This window comes from Oncorhynchus mykiss, chromosome 28, assembly GCF_057628025.1.
Source record: "Oncorhynchus mykiss isolate SJ-2025 chromosome 28, ASM5762802v1, whole genome shotgun sequence".
Lineage (NCBI taxonomy): Eukaryota > Metazoa > Chordata > Actinopteri > Salmoniformes > Salmonidae > Oncorhynchus > Oncorhynchus mykiss.
This window is the reverse complement of record NC_143049.1, coordinates 38,389,885-38,409,540: the sequence shown is the minus strand read 5'-3', so window position 1 is coordinate 38,409,540 and position 19,656 is coordinate 38,389,885. Positions and strand designations below refer to the sequence as shown.

The 19,656-nt window shown below is 47.1% G+C and overlaps 1 protein-coding gene and 1 long non-coding RNA gene across 3 annotated transcripts in view; both read right to left on the bottom strand.

Annotated features, from left to right (window-relative positions):
- Nucleotides 1-19,656, bottom strand: part of LOC149971176 (uncharacterized) — a 160,073-nt gene that overhangs the window by 58,247 nt on the left and 82,170 nt on the right. The gene's annotated exons all lie outside the window — the stretch shown is intronic.
- Nucleotides 3,068-7,818, bottom strand: c28h7orf25 (chromosome 28 C7orf25 homolog). Of its 2 annotated transcripts, none has more exons than XM_021590088.3 (3): nt 7,669-7,818; nt 5,024-5,261; nt 3,068-4,766 (listed from the first exon to the last, which is right to left on the bottom strand). In XM_021590088.3, the coding sequence occupies exons 2-3, from the start codon at nt 5,243-5,245 to the stop codon at nt 3,657-3,659; spliced, it is 1,332 nt and encodes a 443-aa protein (XP_021445763.2). In that variant the 5' UTR covers nt 5,246-5,261; nt 7,669-7,818; the 3' UTR covers nt 3,068-3,656. The 2 variants fall into 2 exon arrangements, with proteins under 2 accessions (XP_021445763.2, XP_021445764.2); XM_021590089.3 differs by having other exon boundaries at nt 7,713-7,815.

Here is a 19,656-nt window from a genome sequence, read left to right as displayed (position 1 = left end):
AAACTTAGATGTGTTTTTTGGTTGTTGACTGAATTAGACCATTCCCGTTTCAAGCCATCTTTCCTAAATAAAATAAAAAAGTGTTATTACAGACCATTTAGGAAAGTTTGCTGGCTAACTGAAAGATCCCGTTTTGTTGTATACCCCTCAGCTGAACAAGCAAGCGATATTTCAATATTAGCACTTGACAATTTCAAAACGGACCTAAAAAGATACCACCTGGGAAAAATATGCCCCCTTTCCAAACATATCCCCCAAAATATAGACAAGACAAAACATGTCCTCCTGAAAGGCAAGTAGATCGAGGAGCATTCTGAAAGGATTCAGACCGCTTCACATTATTACATTACAGCCTTGTTCTAAAATGGATTAAATTGCACCCCCCCCCCCCTTCAAATCTACACACAATACCCCTTAATGACATCACAATAACCCATAACGAACAAACCATTTTTTTTGTTTAAATATTTGGGTAAAATGTATTACAAATGTAAAAAAAAATAAGTAAACATAAGTATTCAGACCCTTCACTCAATACTTTGTTGAAGCACCTTTGGCAGCAATTACAGTCAAGTCTTCTTGGGTATGACGCCACAAGCTTGGCACACCTGTATTTGGGGAGTTTCTCCCATTCCTCTCTGCAGATCCTCTCAAGCCCTGTCAGGTTGGATGGGGAGCTTTGCTGCAGTTATTTTCAGGTCTCCCCAGAGATGTTCGATTGGTTACAAGTCCGGGCTCTGGCTGGGCCACCCAAGGACATTGAGATTTGTCCCAAAGCCACTCCTGTGTTGTCCTGTTGGAAGGTGAACCTTCGCCTCAGTCTGAGGTCCTGAGCGCTCTGGAGAAGGTTTTCATCAAGGATCTATCTTTACTTTTCTCCATTCATCTTTTCCTCGATCCTTCCAGTCACTGTCACTGAATAACATCCCCACAGCACCTGACCAAGGCCCTTCTCCCCAATTGCTCAGTTTGGCTGGCTGCCAGCTCTAGGAAGAGTCTTGGTGGTTCTAAACTTGATCCATTTAAGACATTTTTTGGTACAATTTCCCAGATCTGTGCCTCGACACAATGCTGTCTCTGAGCTTTACGGACAATTCCTTCAACCTCGTGGCTTGGTTTTTGCTCTGACATGCACTGTCAACTGTGGGACCTTATAAAGACAGGTGTGTGTCTTTCTAATCCATTGAATTTACCACAGGTGGACTCCAAACAAGTTGTAGAAACGTCAAGGATGATCAATGGAAACAGGAAGCACCTGAACTCAATTTCAAATCCCATAGGAAATGGTGTAAATAAAGCTATTTCTGTTTAATTTGCAAAAAGTCTAAACACCTGTTTTCACTTTGTCATTATGGGGCAGATTGATTTGGGGGGGGGGGGGGGGGGGGGGGGGGGGGAATAATAATTGAATTAATTTCAGAATAAGGCTGACTTAATGTGGAAAAAGTGAAGGAGTCTGAATACTTTCCGAATGCACTGTAGGTACTAAACTCAGCAAAGAAACGTTCCTTTTTCAGGACCCTGTCTTTCAAAGATAATTTGTAAAAATACAAATAACTTCACAGATCTTCATTGTAAAGGGTTTAAACACAGTTTCCCATGCTTGTTCACTGAACAATGAATGAACATGCACCTGTGGAACAGTCGTTAAGATTACAGACGGTAGACAATTAAGGTCACAGTTATGAAAACATAGGACACTAAAGAGGCCTTTCTACTGACTCTGAAAAACACCAAAAGAAAGATGCCCAGGGTCCCTGCTCATCTGCGTGACTGTGCCTTAGGCATGCTGCAAAGAGGCATGAGGACTGCAGATGTGGCCAGGGCAATACATTTTAATGTCCGTACTGAGACGCCTAAGACAGCGCTACTGTGAGACAGGACGGACAGCTGATCATCCTCGCAGTGACAGACCAGGTACCACGTCGGTACATCTGAACATCACACCTGCGGGACATGTACAGGATGGCAACAACAACTGCCCGAGTTACACCAGGCACGCACAATCCCTCCATCAGTGCTCAGACTGTCCACAATAGGCTGAGAGAGGCTGGACTGGCAGGTCCTCACCAGACATCACCGGCAACAACGTCGCCTAAGGGCACAAACCCACCGATGCTGGACCAGACATGACTGGCAAAAAGTGCTTTTCACTGACAAGTCGCGTTATTGTCTCACCAGGGGTGATGGTCGGATTCGCATTTATCGTCAAAGGAATGAGCGTTACACCGAGGCCTGTACTCTGGAGCGGGATCGAGTTGGAGGTGGAGGGTCCATCATGGTCTGGGGTGGTGAGTCACAGCATCATCGGACTGAGCTTGTTGTCATTGCAGGCAACCTCAACGCTGTGCATTACAGGGAAGACATCCTCCTCCCTCATGTGGTACCCTTCCTGCAGGCTCATTCTGACATGATCCTCCAGCATGACAATGCCACCAGCCATACTGCTCGTTCTGTGCGTGATTTCCTGCAAGACAGGAAATGTCAGTGTGCTGCCATGGCCAGAGAAGAGCCCGGATCTCAATCCCATTGAGCACATCTAGGATGTTGGATCAGAGGGCGAGTTCTCCCAGAAATGTCCAGGAACTTGCAGGTGCTTTGGTGGAAGAGTGGGGTAACATCTCACAGCAAGAACTGGCAAATCTGGTGCAGTCCATGAGATGCACTGCGGTACTTAATGCAGTTGGTGGCCAGATACTGTTGATACATCAGATACTGACTTTTGATTTTGACCCCCCCCCCCCCCCCCCGCAATTCAGTTGACAGTGAGAGGATGTTTTTTTTGTTGCCGAGTTTATATTAACCAGTAGGCCGATGTGATTGGTAATAACGAGAGGTTAAGTATCCAACAGTTTTGTTTTCAAGCATACTGTCTTAAATTGTAGGCCGACACAATAATATAGTGTGATAGCTTTGCCTTGAAATGGTTCATTCGATTAAAAAGTACTGTAAATTCAGCACTGGTCTCACATGATTACAATGAAGCGCCGTGGTCATCGGAGCAGTTTAGAACCACACACAAAATGTTTAATGAAATAGCTTAATTCAATAAAATTGCATGTCTACATTTTTTTTTTTAGAGATGCTTTATTCACATGTAATTCAGACTTGCAATACAATAAAACAAAATATACTTCACCCTCAGCACATTGGGCCAAAGCTGTTTTTTTAATTTATTTTTTTAAATTGCCCTAAAATACAATAAGCTGATATTTCATCATATCAATAACTATTTTTGCATATACGGTATAGGCTACACAACAACTATCACCAATGTCTGCAGTTGTTGCAAAAAGAATGCTCCTGTACCGACTGCGTGTTAAACTAAACCAGTAGTGGTTTTTCAACTGAGCACAATGCCTTTACATTTCAGTGACACATAGCAAAAAAAGCTGTGATATATATTTTGTCTCCCTCCCCTCCCCGCCCCCCAAAAAAGAAAAAGAAGAGAGTTCACTGTTCTGGCAGTCACCCAACCCATTTAATTACTCTTCAGTGGTATATTCCACACCCCTTTAATTAATGTCTGTTCAGTGGTACATTCCACAAACATTGTCTCCTTCCTTAATTTTATCCTTCCTGTTCGCTGTCGGAGCCCTTCGCTCATCATCAGTCTTCTTCCTCCTGCCGCTGTGGGGGTGTTAGTTCTCCCTCTCTCATATGGGCGTGGCCCTCCACTCCTTGCCCTCCGTCAAGGCGCGCGGTTGGTGTATGAACACGCTATACCGCACGCCCTGATTGGCCGCCGCCCTCACAAAGCCACTGTTCGCCGTCATTGTGACTGCCCGTAGTGTGTCGCCCGTGCCGAAAATCATGAGCGAGCGGGGGTTCACCTTGGAGCTGGCAGTGAGGCGCTGGGTGCGCTCCGACGGCTGGTCGGGTACCACCCGTAGCCGCCTCAGCAGCTCATCGGCACGCGCCTTCTCGCCGGGGCCGCCGAGCGTGTCCAGGATGACGCGGAAGTCGTTTACGGCCGACTGGCACGCGTACAGCTCCTTGCCCGCCATGAACTCCTGGAGGCGAGGGAGGACCTTGTCCTGACGCTCCTGGGCTGCCTGCTCAGTCAGCACCTGCTCCTTGAAGGCCAAGCGGCAGTGGCCGTGGCTCAGTGACGACACGTACGTGATGAGTGTAGTGATGTCCAGGTTGGCCCGCCGGCACACATCTACCTTGACCCCGGTGGGGAATGCCAGGCTGGCCACGATGGTGTCGCGGTCAACTCGCGTGTGCTCGACATCTTCTGCGTCGTCTTCTTCTTCGACAAAGTTTTCAACGTCTTCCTCATCTTCCGCTGCCTTGCCTTCTCGCTCTTCCTCTTCGTAGCAGCGTTCCATACCCTCCTTGTTTGCTCCCTCCCCCTCTTCCTCCTCGCTTCCTTCCTCCTCCGCCATCACCAAGTTTACCGCCACGATGTCCCCGCGCACCGAGATGCCAATCTCTCTCAGGCGGTCGGCCATTGGGCTGGAGACGCCATTGTAGAAGGCAAAGATAATGTGTGGGTTGCTGTACTGCACAGGCTGCTGGCGGCTGGCCTGCAGGAAGTCCTCAGCTTGCTCCACCACACTCTTGTCGCCGTACTGGCCCCGACCCTGCCAGATGTTGTGCAGTGCCTCTGCCTTGCGCCCAATAGCCTTGACCCAGGTGTGCCCGCCGTTGGCCACCACGTCCACCACCAGCGTCTGCTTGGTGCCGCCGGCGTCCTCGTAGGCGAACACATGCAGCACGCTCACCACCATCTCCAGTGACTCCGCCGACTCCACAATGGCCTGTTTTCATATAGATTTGACAGATTTACAAAAACAAATACAAGTTGATGTGAATACAACGATACACAGTAAAAAACCAGTGAAGATTAAACCAAAAAAGTCAACCAACACATTTCCAATATGGCCCTCGTTGTCAGATGGGTAAAACAATGGACAGCTATAGAGCAAGACTAATTGTCCACTGGGCACTCTAAAAATAGAAACCGTTTCAACATAATTCAATTGGAAAATACATACAATATATAAACAAGACCCACCTTCAGGTGGGTGAGGTTGGTGCTCTGCAGGTGGGACTCCTTGATGAGCACCTTGCCCGCCTCCACCTTGGTCAGGAACTTGAGCTCGGCTCGCAGCTTGCTGCAGAGCTTGGCCCGGCCCTCCACATCGCGCACCTGCCTCGCACAGAGCTGGTCCACACGCTTGAGCAGCTCTTGGGCCACCTGGATACGCTCCTGCAGCATGGAGTGTGTGGCGGCCATCTTCGGTGCATTATTCCTGAAGAGACAGGCCAAGGACAGACTCACACATTAGGGTGGTTGCTTACACCACCAATAACATAACTTTTATGTTCTTAAGCATGCAGACTCTGCATTGATCTGTAAAATGTAGTAAATGTGAAAAACGAATACAACCATTGGATTTCAAAAACATGATACGAACAACTACACAATCATTTTTTGCGTATCAACACAAACTACAACGTCTAGCCTTACTCAACATTCAATTTAACCAAAGCGCCTGAATATACCGTTTGTTTCAGCATGGGATGGAACATTCAAATCAATCAACAAACTCCACATTGAGCTATGTCAATTTACGTAATAACACTAGTGAGTGTTAGAATCACACGTGTCACTTTCAGAACTTAATCGTAAACGAGTCAAACAGAGACGGAATTCCAACTGGGCGAGTAAACATCAGTATCCAAACCGTATTATTCTTCTTCTTATTATTATTATTATTATTTGTAATAATTATTTGTAAGAGAATAATTTACAGGGAGCAGCAGATTGCCAGTTGTCTTAGATAAAATGCCTTCAGAAAGTATTCTAATCTAATGTATTTATAAAGTCCTTCGTACATCAGCTGATATCTCAAAGTGCTGTCCAGAAACCCAGCCTAAAACCCCAAACAGCAGGTGTAGAAGCACGGTGAAACAGGTGTAGAAGCACGGTGAAGCAGGTGTAGAAGCAAGTATTCACATCCTTTGACTTGTTCCACATTTTGTTGCCTGGATTCAAAATTGATTTAAATCGATATTTTCACACACACAAAGTGCAAACATGTTTAGAAATGTTTGCAAATCTATTGAGATAGAAACACAAATCTCCCTTACATAAGTATTCATACCCCTCAGTCAATACTTTAGAAAATAACCTTTGGCAACGATTACAGCTGTGAGTCTTTTTGGGGTAAATCTGAGGTTTCCACACCTGGATTTTGCTACATTTACCCATCATTTCTTTCAGAAGTCTTCAAGCTGTCAAATTAATTGTTGATCATTGCTAGACAACCATTATCAGGTCTTTCCATATACTTTGTTCAAGTATATTTAAGTCAAAACTAACTCGGGTCACTCAGGAACTTTCCCTGTCTTCTGTTTCTTTTTTTTATTTTTATCCTGAAACTCCAGTCCTTATCGATTACAAGCATACCCATAACACGATGCAGCCACCACTACGCTTGAAAATATGGAGTGGTACTCTGTGTAATGTGTTGTATTTGCCCCAAACATAACACTTTGTATTCAGGACAAAAAGTGAATTGCTTTGCCACATTTCTTTTGCAGTATTACTTTAGTGCCTTGTTGCAAACAGGATGCATGTTTTGGAATATTTTTCATTTAGTTTAGCATTGTTGAGTGACTACAATGTTCTTGATTCATCCTGTTTTCTCCCATCACAGCAATTTTAAACTAACTGGTTTTAAAAAGTCGCCATTGGCCTCATGGTGAAATCATTCCTCTCCGGCGACAGAGTTAGAAAGGACGCCTGTGTCTTTGTATCTATACACCCAGTCACTACAAAGTGTAATTAACTGCTCAAAAGAGATATTCAATGTCTGCTTTTTATTTTTTACCCATCTACCGAGGCATTGGAAAACCTCCCTGGTCTTTGTGGTTGAATCGGTGTATGAAATTGACTGTTCGACTGAGGGACCTTACACTTATTTTTATGTGGTAGGGTGCAGAGATGGAGCTGTAGTCATTCAAAAATCATGTTAGACTATTATTGCACATAGTCCATGCAACTTTATTATGTGACTTGTTATGCACTTATTTAACTCCGGAACTGATTTATTTTTGCCATTAATAAAAGGGGTTGAAAACAAACATAATTCCACTTTGACAATATAGGGAGCTGTGTGAAGGAAGTCACCACAAAAAAATAATGAATTAATTTAAAACATTTTCACATTCAGGCTGTTAACATAACACAAATGTGGAGAAAAAAAAGGTGTCAATACTTTCTGAAAACACTGTAGTTTTAGGACTAGAGCACCAGTTGCTTGCGGAGTTCATTGTTCCTAGTTCTATACGGAATGTTTTCCCTGATGCACCGCCTGTGACACAGCTAACTTTGTAACAAATTAACATCAGTTGAGTAGAAGCCCGTTATTACAGGTCAGCTATGTGTTTTATCGACAAACAACAACAAAAAACGCCCTTACAACATGCTAACAATTAGTATCTCGTTCGTTTTTCCCGTTTACTAGTGGTTGTCGGTAGCTAACATATGGTTTCATTAGCAACATTAACCAGCTAGCTAGCTATAGCTAAAGTTTGCTTACACTACCGACTGTAGTGTGCCTGTCAAATTGAAATTATGTTTGGGTTTTAATTTTAACAAAACGAAACACCGCACAGTATGAAAATGTATCATAATTATTCAAAAACACTTACGGTCAAAAAAAAGCCGGTAAATTACTATGCTGCGTTGCAGCTACCTTGATACGTGTACCCCGGGCCCGGTGACGGTGCTTGTCCGCCTCTCTCAGCTGTCTGGTCGGTGGTCGCGCTCTGCTCATATCAAGCAGAATGCAGTGAAACAGTGGGGAAAAAATACCTCTGTCGCCATCTACCTTGGAGTTGAAGTAGGTCTACTCTCACACCATTTAAAATAGGCTTACTTTATTTGAATCTACAAATCACAAGTGAACGCCTTTTCATCAATGTATGTGCTATTTCCACCGAAAATTCAGCCTCTCTTTGAAAATGAAAAAAATAAAAATAAATCACAACTACACAATTCAACACACAGCAGACAACTGGTTCCCTTCTAACCATGACCACAATTGAGAGTAATAGTAATGTTGTCTTTTTGTAGGCACTGACTCTGCCATGGTTCTGTTGAACAAACCCTTTGGAGAAACGAATTCAGTTTTTGTATGGGTTTTGGAAAAACGCTGAAAATAAGGTCTGCTGTAAACAGACTTAGAACAAAACATACAAGATCTCAGGACTATGACATAATCTTCATCAGCTAACATCACTTTTGTTGGGGGGGGGGGGGGCTTGAAATTTGGAAGCATTTATGAACAAATATATAATAGCAACATGTAACGTTTTGCTCCCATGTTTCATGAGCTGAAATAAAAGATTTCCCCCCCAAAAAATCTATCCACACAAAAAGTTATTTTCTTCTCAAATGTTGAGCACAAATTTGTTTACATCCCCTTCAGTGAGCATCTCTCCTTTGCCAAAATAATCCTTCCACTTGACAGGTGTAGCAAATCAAGAAGCTGATTAAATGGCATGATCATTACGCAGGTGCACCTTGTGCTAGGGACAATAAAAGGCCACTCTAAAATGTGCAGAAATTGAATGTTCATTTTCCCATAAGCCTCCTACAACATTGTTTTAGAGAATTTGGCAGTCCGTCCAACCGCCCTCACAACCACACACCACATGTAAACACGCCAGCTCAGGACCTCCACAACCGGCTTCTTCACCTGCGGGATCGTCTGAAACCAGAAAATGTTTATAGGGTGTAATACAATACAATACAATACAATTACAATGGGTCATTCCACAAAAAGAGTGCCTCTTGCAATCCCTTTGATATTTTTGGTTAGAAATGATGAGCTGAGATTGAATTTTAAAAGCCTGTTATTAAATGAAGTGGCCATTTTTATTATAAATAAAGGCCTGCTAAAGTGCCGAAACCCAACGGAGGGACAGTCAACCCTTTGTCACTTCTAGGAAGATTTTAATCCAATTAATCCCTACATTTCTCCAAGTTTCACTATCATTATAAAGCCCCAGTTGCTTTGACAAAGTCATTTCTGAAGATAATTTATTTAATGTGATTCATATCAAATCAAATTGTATTTGTCACATGCGCCGAATACAACAAGTGTAGACCATACCGTGAAATGCTGAATACAACAGGTGTAGTAGACCTTACAGTGAAATGCTGAATACAACAGGTGTAGGTAGACCTTACCGTGAAATGCTGAATACAACAGGTGTAGTAGACCTTACAGTGAAATGCTGAATACAACAGGTGTAGGTAGACCTTACAGTGAAATGCTGAATACAACAGGTGTAGTAGACCTTACCGTGAAATGCTGAATACAACAGGTGTAGGTAGACCTTACCGTGAAATGCTGAATACAACAGGTGTAGTAGACCTTACCGTGAAATGCTGAATACAACAGGTGTAGGTAGACCTTACCGTGAAATGCTGAATACAACAGGTGTAGTAGACCTTACCGTGAAATGCTGAATACAACAGGTGTAGGTAGACCTTACTGTGAAATGCTGAATACAACAGGTGTAGTAGACCTTACAGTGAAATGCTGAATACAACAGGTGTAGTAGACCTTACCGTGAAATGCTGAATACAACAGGTGTAGGTAGACCTTACCGTGAAATGCTGAATACAACAGGTGTAGTAGACCTTACCGTGAAATGCTGAATACAACAAGTGTAGACCTTACCGTGAAATGCTGAATACAACAAGTGTAGTAGACCTGTCATGTATTGTCATGTTGTGTCTTGTTTCTGTTCTTTCCCTTCACCCTGTCTCCCTCTGCTGGTCGTTATTAGGTTACTTTTTCTCCCCCTCTTTCCCCCAGCTGTTCCTTGTCTCCTCCTAACTACCTCGTCACCCCTTTTCCCACCTGTTCCCTTTTTCCCTCTGATTAGTCCTCTATATCTCTCTCTGTTTTTGTTCCTGTCTTTGTCGGATTCTTGTTTGTGTTTTTCATGCCTGAACCAGACTATCGTCATGTTTGCTGCAACCTTGTCCTGTCCTGTCGGAATCTGCCGGTCCATCTGAGCCTACCTATGTTTTGTTATTAAAGAAGTTCTGTTTACGTTAATTCGCTTTTGGGTCCTCATTCATGCACCTTAACAGAAGAATCCGACCAAGAATGGACCCAGCGACTTCGGATCCTCTCCACTCAGCCGTCGAGATCCAGGGAGCGATGCTAGGCAGACACGAGCAGGAATTGTCTGCTGCTCGACATGCCGTTGAGACCCTGGCCACCCAAGTCTCCAACCTCACAGAACAGGTTCACCATCTCCGCCTCGATCCACCGGCCACTTCCAGGACTTTCGAATCTCCGGAGCCCAGAATCAATAACCCGCCGTGTTACTCTGGGGAGCCCACTGAATGCCGCTCGTTCCTCACCCAGTGTGATATTGTGTTTTCTCTCCAGCCCAACACTTACTCCAGGAGCACTGCTCGTGTCGCCTACGTCATATCTCTCCTTACTGGACGGGCTCGTGAGTGGGGCACGGCAATCTGGGAGGCAAGGGCTGAGTGTACTAACCAGTATCAGGACTTTAAGGAGGAGATGATACGGGTTTTTGATCAATCTGTTTTTGGGGAGGAGGCTTCCAGGGCCCTGTCTTCCCTATGTCAAGGTAATCGATCCATAACAGACTACTCTATTGAGTTTCGCACTCTTGCTGCCTCCAGTGGCTGGAACGAGCCGGCTTTGCTCGCTCGTTTTCTGGAGGGTCTCCGCGCAGAGGTAAAGGATGAGATTCTCTCCCGGGAGGTTCCTTCCAGCGTGGATTCCTTGATTGAACTCGCTATTCGCATTGAGCGACGGGTTGATCTTCGTCACCGAGCTCGTGGAAAGGAGCTCGCGTTCTCCGTTGCCCCCCTCTCCGCATCACTACCATCTTCCTCTGCCGGCTCGGGTGCTGAGCCTATGCAGCTGGGAGGTATCCGCATCTCGACTAAGGAGAGGGAACGGAGAATCACCAACCGCCTCTGTCTCTATTGCGGTTCTGCTGGTCATTTTGTCACTTCATGTCCAGTAAAAGCCAGAGCTCATCAGTAAGCGGAGGGCTACTGGTGAGCGCTACTACTCCTGTCTCTCCTTCAAGATCCTGCACTACCTTGTCGGTCCATCTACGCTGGACCGGTTCGTCAGCTTCCTGCAGTGCCTTAATAGACTCTGGGGCGGAGGGCTGTTTTATGGACGAGACCTGGGCTCGGGAACATGACATTCCTCTCAGACAGTTAAGGGAGTCCACGGCCTTGTTCGACCTGGATGGTAGTCCTCTCCCCAGGATTCAGCGTGAGACGCTACCTTTAACCCTCACTGTTTCTGGTAATCATAGCGAAACCATTTATTTTTTAATTTTTCGTTCACCTTTTACACCTGTTGTTTTGGGCCATCCCTGGCTAGTTTGTCATAATCCTTCCATTAATTGGTCTAGTAATTCTATCCTCTCCTGGAACGTCTCTTGTCATGTGAAATGTTTAATGTCTGCTATCCCTCCTGTTTCCTCTGTCTCTTCTTCACAGGAGGAGCCTGGTGATTTGACAGGGGTGCCGGAGGAATATCACGATCTGCGCACGGTGTTCAGTCGGTCCAGGGCCACCTCTCTTCCCCCACACCGGTCGTATGATTGTAGTATTGATCTCCTTCCGGGAACCACTCCCCCCCGGGGTAGACTATACTCTCTGTCGGCTCCCGAACGTAAGGCTCTCGAAGATTATTTGTCTGTAGCTCTTGCCGCCGGTACCATAGTCCCCTCCTCCTCTCCCGCCGGAGCGGGGTTTTTTTTTGTTAAGAAGAAGGACGGGTCCCTGCGCCCCTGCATAGATTATCGAGGGCTGAATGACATAACAGTGAAGAATCGTTATCCGCTTCCTCTTATGTCTTCAGCCTTCGAGATCCTGCAGGGAGCCAGGTTTTTCACTAAGTTGGACCTTCGTAACGCTTACCATCTCGTGCGCATCAGGGAGGGGGACGAGTGGAAGACGGCGTTTAACACTCCGTTAGGGCACTTTGAATACCGGGTTCTTCCTTTCGGCCTCGCTAACGCTCCAGCTGTCTTTCAGGCATTAGTCAATGATGTCCTGAGAGACATGCTGAACATCTTTGTTTTCGTTTACCTTGACGATATCCTGATTTTTTCACCGTCACTCCAGATTCATGTTCAGCACGTTCGACGTGTCCTCCAGCGCCTTTTAGAGAATTGTCTTTTTGTGAAGGCTGAGAAGTGCTCTTTTCATGCCTCCTCCGTCACATTTCTCGGTTCTGTTATTTCCGCTGAAGGCATTAAGATGGATCCCGCTAAGGTCCAAGCTGTCATTGATTGGCCCGTCCCTAAGTCACGCGTCGAGCTGCAGCGCTTTCTCGGCTTCGCGAACTTCTATCGTCGTTTCATCCGTAATTTCGGTCAGGTGGCAGCTCCTCTCACAGCCCTTACTTCTGTCAAGACGTGCTTTAAGTGGTCCGTTTCCGCCCAGGGAGCTTTTGATCTCCTCAAGAATCGTTTTAGATCCGCACCTATCCTTGTTACACCTGACGTCACTAGACAGTTCGTTGTCGAGGTTGACGCGTCAGAGGTGGGCGTGGGAGCCATTCTTTCTCAGCGCTCCCTCTCTGACGACAAGGTCCACCCTTGCGCGTATTTTTCTCATCGCCTGTCGCCGTCGGAACGTAACTATGATGTGGGAAACCGCGAACTGCTCGCCATCCGCTTAGCCCTAGGCGAATGGCGACAGTGGTTGGAGGGGGCGACCGTTCCTTTTGTCGTTTGGACTGACCATAGGAACCTTGAGTACATCCGTTCTGCCAAACGACTTAATGCGCGTCAGGCGCGCTGGGCGCTGTTTTTCGCTCGTTTCGAGTTCGTGATTTCTTATCGTCCGGGCTCTAAGAACACCAAGCCTGATGCTTTATCTCGTCTCTTCAGTTCTTCAGTAGCCTCCACTGACCCCGAGGGGATTCTCCCTGAGGGGCGTGTTGTCGGGTTGACTGTCTGGGGAATTGAGAGGCAGGTAAAGCAAGCACTCACTCAAACTCCGTCGCCGCGCGCTTGTCCCAGGAACCTTCTTTTCGTTCCCGTTCCTACTCGTCTGGCCGTTCTTCAGTGGGCTCACTCTGCCAAGTTAGCCGGCCACCCTGGCGTTCGGGGTACGCTTGCTTCCATTCGCCAGCGCTTTTGGTGGCCCACCCGGGAGCATGACACGCGTCGCTTCGTGGCTGCTTGTTCGGTCTGCGCGCAGACTAAGTCCGGTAACTCTCCTCCTGCCGGCCGTCTCAGGCCGCTTCCCATTCCCTCTCGACCGTGGTCTCACATCGCCTTAGATTTTGTCACCGGACTGCCTTCGTCAGCGGGGAAGACTGTTATTCTTACGGTTGTCGACAGGTTCTCTAAGGCGGCTCATTTTATTCCCCTTGCTAAGCTTCCTTCTGCTAAAGAGACGGCACAAATCATCATCGAGAATGTTTTCAGAATTCATGGCCTTCCGTCAGACGTCGTTTCGGACAGAGGTCCGCAATTCACGTCTCAATTTTGGAGGGAGTTTTGCCGTTTGATTGGGGCTTCCGTCAGTCTCTCTTCCGGCTTTCACCCCCAGTCTAACGGTCAAGCAGAACGGGCCAATCAGACTATTGGTCGCATCTTACGCAGTCTTTCTTTTCGCAACCCTGCGTCTTGGTCAGAACAGCTCCCCTGGGCAGAATACGCCCACAACTCGCTTCCTTCGTCTGCGACCGGGCTATCTCCTTTTCAGAGTAGCCTCGGGTACCAGCCTCCGCTGTTCTCATCTCAGTTCGCCGAGTCCAGCGTCCCCTCCGCTCAGGCTTTTGTCCAACGTTGCGAGCGCACCTGGAAGAGGGTCAGGTCTGCACTTTGCCGTTATAGGGCGCAGACTGTGAGAGCTGCTAATAAGCGTAGAACTAAGAGTCCTAGATATTGTCGCGGTCAGAGAGTTTGGCTCTCCACTCAGAACCTTCCCCTTAAGACCGCTTCTCGCAAGTTGACCCCGCGGTTCATTGGTCAGTTCCGTATTTCTCGGATCATTAATCCTGTCGCAGTGCGACTTCTTCTTCCGCGATATCTTCGTCGCGTCCACCCGGTCTTCCATGTCTCCTGTGTCAAGCCCGTTCTTCGCGCCCCCGCTCGAATTCCCCCCCCCATCCTTGTCGAGGGCGCACCCATCTACAGGGTCCGTAGGATTTTGGACATGCGTCCTCGGGGCCGTGGTCATCAGTACCTAGTAGATTGGGAGGGGTACGGTCCTGAGGAGAGGAGTTGGGTTCCCTCTCGGGACGTGCTGGACCGTGCGCTGATCGATGATTTCCTCCGTTGCCGCCAGGTTTCCTCCTCGAGTGCGCCAGGAGGCGCTCGGTGAGTGGGGGGGTACTGTCATGTATTGTCATGTTGTGTCTTGTTTCTGTCCTTTCCCTTCACCCTGTCTCCCTCTGCTGGTCGTTATTAGGTTACCTTTTCTCCCCCTCTTTCCCCCAGCTGTTCCTTGTCTCCTCCTAACTACCTCGTCACCCCTTTTCCCACCTGTTCCCTTTTTCCCTCTGATTAGTCCTCTATATCTCTCTCTGTTTTTGTTCCTGTCTTTGTCGGATTCTTGTTTGTGTTTTTCATGCCTGAACCAGACTATCGTCATGTTTGCTGCAACCTTGTCCTGTCCTGTCGGAATCTGCCGGTCCATCTGAGCCTACCTATGTTTTGTTATTAAAGAAGTTCTGTTTACGTTAATTCGCTTTTGGGTCCTCATTCACGCACCTTAACAAGACCTTACCGTGAAATGCTGAATACAACAAGTGTAGTAGACCTTACCGTGAAATGCTGAATACAACAGGTGTAGTAGACCTTACCGTGAAATGCTGAATACAACAGGTGTAGTAGACCTTACCGTGAAATGCTGAATACAACAAGTGTAGTAGACCTTACCGTGAAATGCTGAATACAACAGGTGTAGGTAGACCTTACAGTGAAATGCTTACTTATGAGCCCTTCACCAACAATGCAGAATATACAAAAAAGTAAGAAACATTTTCTTTATAAACTAAAGGAAAAATAGAAAAATACAATGACAACCATAAAGGCTATATACAAGGGGTACCGGTTACCGAGTCAATGTGCAGGGGTTACGGGTTAGTCAAGGTATTTGAGGTAATATGTACAATACCTTCAGAATGAATACCTTCATACCCCTTGTTGACTTATTCCACATTTGGTCGTGCCCAGTCCCAGGGTCCTTAGCTTAGTGATGAGCTTGGAGGGCACTATGGTGTATTTGCGAGTACGTGCAATTTTTCTATGCTTCCAGTTCCTAAGTTTAGTTTTTGCATATTTTACTTTGGGTTTTGTACACCAGCTTCAAACAGCTGAAAATGCAATGTTATTGGTTATGGTAAAATATCTTTCACATCGGTTTAGATGGTATAATAATTCTCTACGCTATACTTGCTTGTTTTGTCAAATAAAGTGAAATTAACCAAACTATTATAATTTTAGGAATCGGGAAATGGCAGAGAAATTTCTGCATAGTGCATCTTTTAAATATTATTTTCAAAAGAAAGGTTGAACATCTACTAGTCAAATCATAGAGTAAAAACAAGTGAGCTGGTTCTTGTGTGTGTGTGTGTGTGTGTGTGTGTGTGCGCGCATAGAGTCATTGCAAGAGTTGTGCATTAATTCATGCAGGGAAAGGGAATAGCCTAATAGCCTAGTACTCTGGAGTCCTAAAAACAATTTAATTCATTTATGTTATTTTGGCGGATTTCTCGGATTGGCTCTCCGGAACAATTATATGTGGGTGGATTGAGGAGAAATAATCTGTCCTGATGTGGGTATCGGGTGGGACTTGGAATTGATGTGGCTGGGGAGGCTCCAAAAAAACTGACCCGTACAGGACTCTACTCTGCACCAGATGATCAAGAGTTTTTTGTTGCTGTTGTTGTTGTTGTTGTGACCTCCAGGCAGGCCTGGTGCATGTAAATCAATCAGGAATCTCTGAACCATGTCAACCAGGAGGTCAGACAATGGTGTGGTGCCGTGGTGGCGCTATGACTGCATCTGAACTTGGAAATGATGCATCTGTGCGCGTGTTTAGATCAGCTGTCTCCTGGTACGTCACTCCATTGAATCAGACCCCTCTTTGGGTGGTGTTTCGTTCGTATCCATTCTACCCCGAGTAACATTTTGGTGTTTTTTACCATCGCACACAAAGCATCTAACCGTCCCTCTGATCTTCCTCCCTCCGTAGTCCAGATCTCTGCTAGGTCAGAAATGTCAGTCGGCCTCTTCAACCCACAGGTCAGTGTCAGGTCAGTGCCAGGTCAGTGCCAGGTCAGTGTCAGGTCAGTGTCAGGTCAGTGTCAGGTCAGTGCCAGGTCAGTGCCATTGTAAAAAATAAATAAAAATAACAACAAAAAAGTAATCGGACTAAGCATGACCTCACAGATGACAGACCTCATCTTCCTGTGTGTCCAAGAGCTGCATTTCCTCTTCAGAGGGTTCTGACCTTGCATCTTCAGAGGTCAGCTCTGACAACCACAGGCTTACGGCCTCTTCAGAGGTCAGCTCTGACAACCACAGGTTTACGGCATCTTCGGGGCTCCCCTATGACAACCACAGGTTTACACCATCTTCAGAGGTCACCTCTGACAACCACAGGTTTACGGCATCTTCAGAGGTCAGCTCTGACAACCACAGGTTTACGGCCTCTTCAGAGGTCAGCTCTGACAACCACAGGTTTACGGCCTCTTCAGAGGTCAGCTCTGACAACCACAGGTTTACGGCATCTTCAGAGGTCAGCTCTGACAACCACAGGTTTACGGCCTCTTCAGAGGTCAGCTCTGACAACCACAGGTTTACGGCCTCTTCAGAGGTCAGCTCTGACAACCACAGGTTTACGGCCTCTTCAGAGGTCAGCTCTGACAACCACAGGCTTACGACATCTTCGGGGCTCCCCTATGACAACCACAGGTTTACGGCATCTTCAGATGTCACCTCTGACAACCACAGGTTTTATAAGGGCACAAGGCGAGAACCAGATGCAGACACAGGAGGCAGATGTTTAGAGCTTTTGTAGTTTATATATAATCAAAAAGGAGTAGGCAAGAGAATGGTCGTGGACAGGCAAAAGGTCAAAACCAGATTCTGAGTCCAGGAGGTACAGAGTGGCAGACAGGCTCGATGTCAGGGCAGGAAGAAGGGTCAGGCAGGCGGGTACGGAGTCCAGAAAAAACAGGCATGGGTCAAAACCGGGAAGACTAGAAAAATATACTAAAAAACAGGAGCATGGAAAAAACACGCTGGTTGGCTTGAAAACATACAAGACGAACTGGCACAGAGAGACAGGAAACAGAGATAAATACACTGGGGAAAATAAGTGACACCTGGAGGAGGTGGAGACAATCACAAGGACAGGTGAAACAGACCAGGGTGTGACAGTACAACCATGACCTCTGCCTGAACCGATAGCGGGGAGCCAGAGTCCGTGGCGGTCTGCTTGTCAATGACACCTGGAGGTTGTCTTGAGAAGAGCTGCCCAGGCTCTTTTACAGGTACGCCGACAGTGACGGACGAACATCTTGGCTGAAGGTATGTTGACCTCCGCTTCTTGTTCTGGGAAGAGCGGGGGCTGATTTCCCATGGAGCATTCGAGGTAGTCCAGTAGCTGAGCAGGGGAGAGTGTTCCTGGAATATTCCACCCAGACCAGTTGCTGACTCCAGGTGGTGGGGTTACTGGCAACAAGACACTGGAGTTTCGTCTCCATATCTTGATTAGCTCACTCCGACTGGCCGTTGGACTGGGGATGAAATCCGGAGGACAGATTGGCCGACGACCCGATAAGGGTGCAGAACACCTTCCAGAAACGGGGCGAAAACTGAGGACCCCGATCCGAGACAATGTCGAACGGAGTCCATGGATTTGGAAGACGTGCTGCACCATGAACTGGGCTGTCTCCTTGGCTGAAGGTAATTTAGGAGGAGGGATGAAATGGGTGGCGTTGGAGAACCTGTCAATCACCGTCAGGATGGTGGTGTTGCCATCTGACGGAGGAAGCCCAGTGGCAAAATCCAGGGAAATATGAGACCAGGTGCGATGAGGAACAGGACGTGGCTGAAGGAGACCAGACTGAGTTTGCTGCGAAGTCTTGCTTTGGGCACACACCATGCATGTGGCGACGAAGGCCGAGACATCAGGAGCCATGGTGGGCCACAAGAAGCGCTGGCGGAGGAAAGCCAAGGTAATGCAAGCACCAGGATGACAGGTAAGCCTGGAGGAGTGAGCCCATTCCAGGACTTGGGACCGGACCGAATCGGGAACAAACATCCGGTAAGCCGGGACTCCCCCGGGGTCTGGCTGGGAAAGTTGTGCTTTGCGAACCAGAGCCTCAATACCCCAGACAACCACAGCCGGCAAATATGAGGCAGGGAGAATGGTCTCTGATTCCGAGGGTGTGGGAGCGGAACTGTACAGGCGGGAAAGGGTGTCCGGCTTCACATCTTTGGACCCTGGGCGGTAGGAGATGGTGAAATTAAACCTAGTGATTCACAGAGCCCACCGGGCCTGTCTAGAGTTAAGGCGCTTGGCTGTGTGGAGTTATTCCAAATTCCAAAAATGGATGTTGCACCCCTTCCAGCCAATGCCTCCACTCCTCCAGGGCCATCTTTACTGATAAGAGTTCCCGGTTGCCAACGTCATAGATCCTCTCCACCTAGTTGAGACAATGGGACATGAAGGCACAGGGATGAAGCTTTTGTTCCTTTACGGATCGCTGGGAAAGAACGGCCCCTACTTCCACGCTGGAAGCGTCAACCTCCATCACAAACTGATGGGTCAGATCCGTATGGATGAGGATGAGGGCAGTGGTAAATCATTGCTTCAAATCCACAAAAGCCTTGTTTGTTTCTGGGGACCAAGTGAACGGTACCTTGGGAGAGGTGAGTGCAGAGAGGGGAGTCGCCAGGTTGCTGTAGCCCCGAAAGAAATGGCGGTAATAATGAGCAAACCCCCAGAAACCGCTGTAGCTGCACCCTGGATGGGGCCAATTCACCACTGCTCTCACTTTTTCCAGATCCCATCTGAACATTCCCTTCGGAAATGACGTATCCCAGAAAAGTGATTGTGGAGCGGTGGAACTCTCACTTCTCCGGCTTTAACAAACAACTGGTTCTCCTGAAGAACTTGTCACACATGGAGAACGTGTTCCTGGGCAGAATAGGAGAAAAACAGGATGTCATCGAAGGTACACAAAAAAACAAAACGATACAACATGTCCCCGAGCACATCGTTAACCAGAGCCTGGAAGACAGCAGGAGCGTTAGTGAGTCCAAACGGCATGACCAGGCACTCATAGTGTCCACTTGCTGTATTGAATGCACTCTTCCACTCGTCTCCTTCGCGTCTCCGAACAAAGTGGTAGGCATTTCGGAGGTCCAGTTTAGAAAATATGGTTGTCCCCTGGAGAGGTTCGAAAGCTGAGGAGAGGAGTGGTAGCGGGGAAAAGTTCTTGACTGTGATGTCATTGACACCCCGGGTAATCAGTACATGGACGCAGGGTCTTGTCCTTCTTTCCCACAAAGAAAAATCCTGCGCCGGCAGGAGAGGGCTAAGGGCGAATGCTTCCAGCCGCCAGAGAGTTATCAATGTACTCCTCC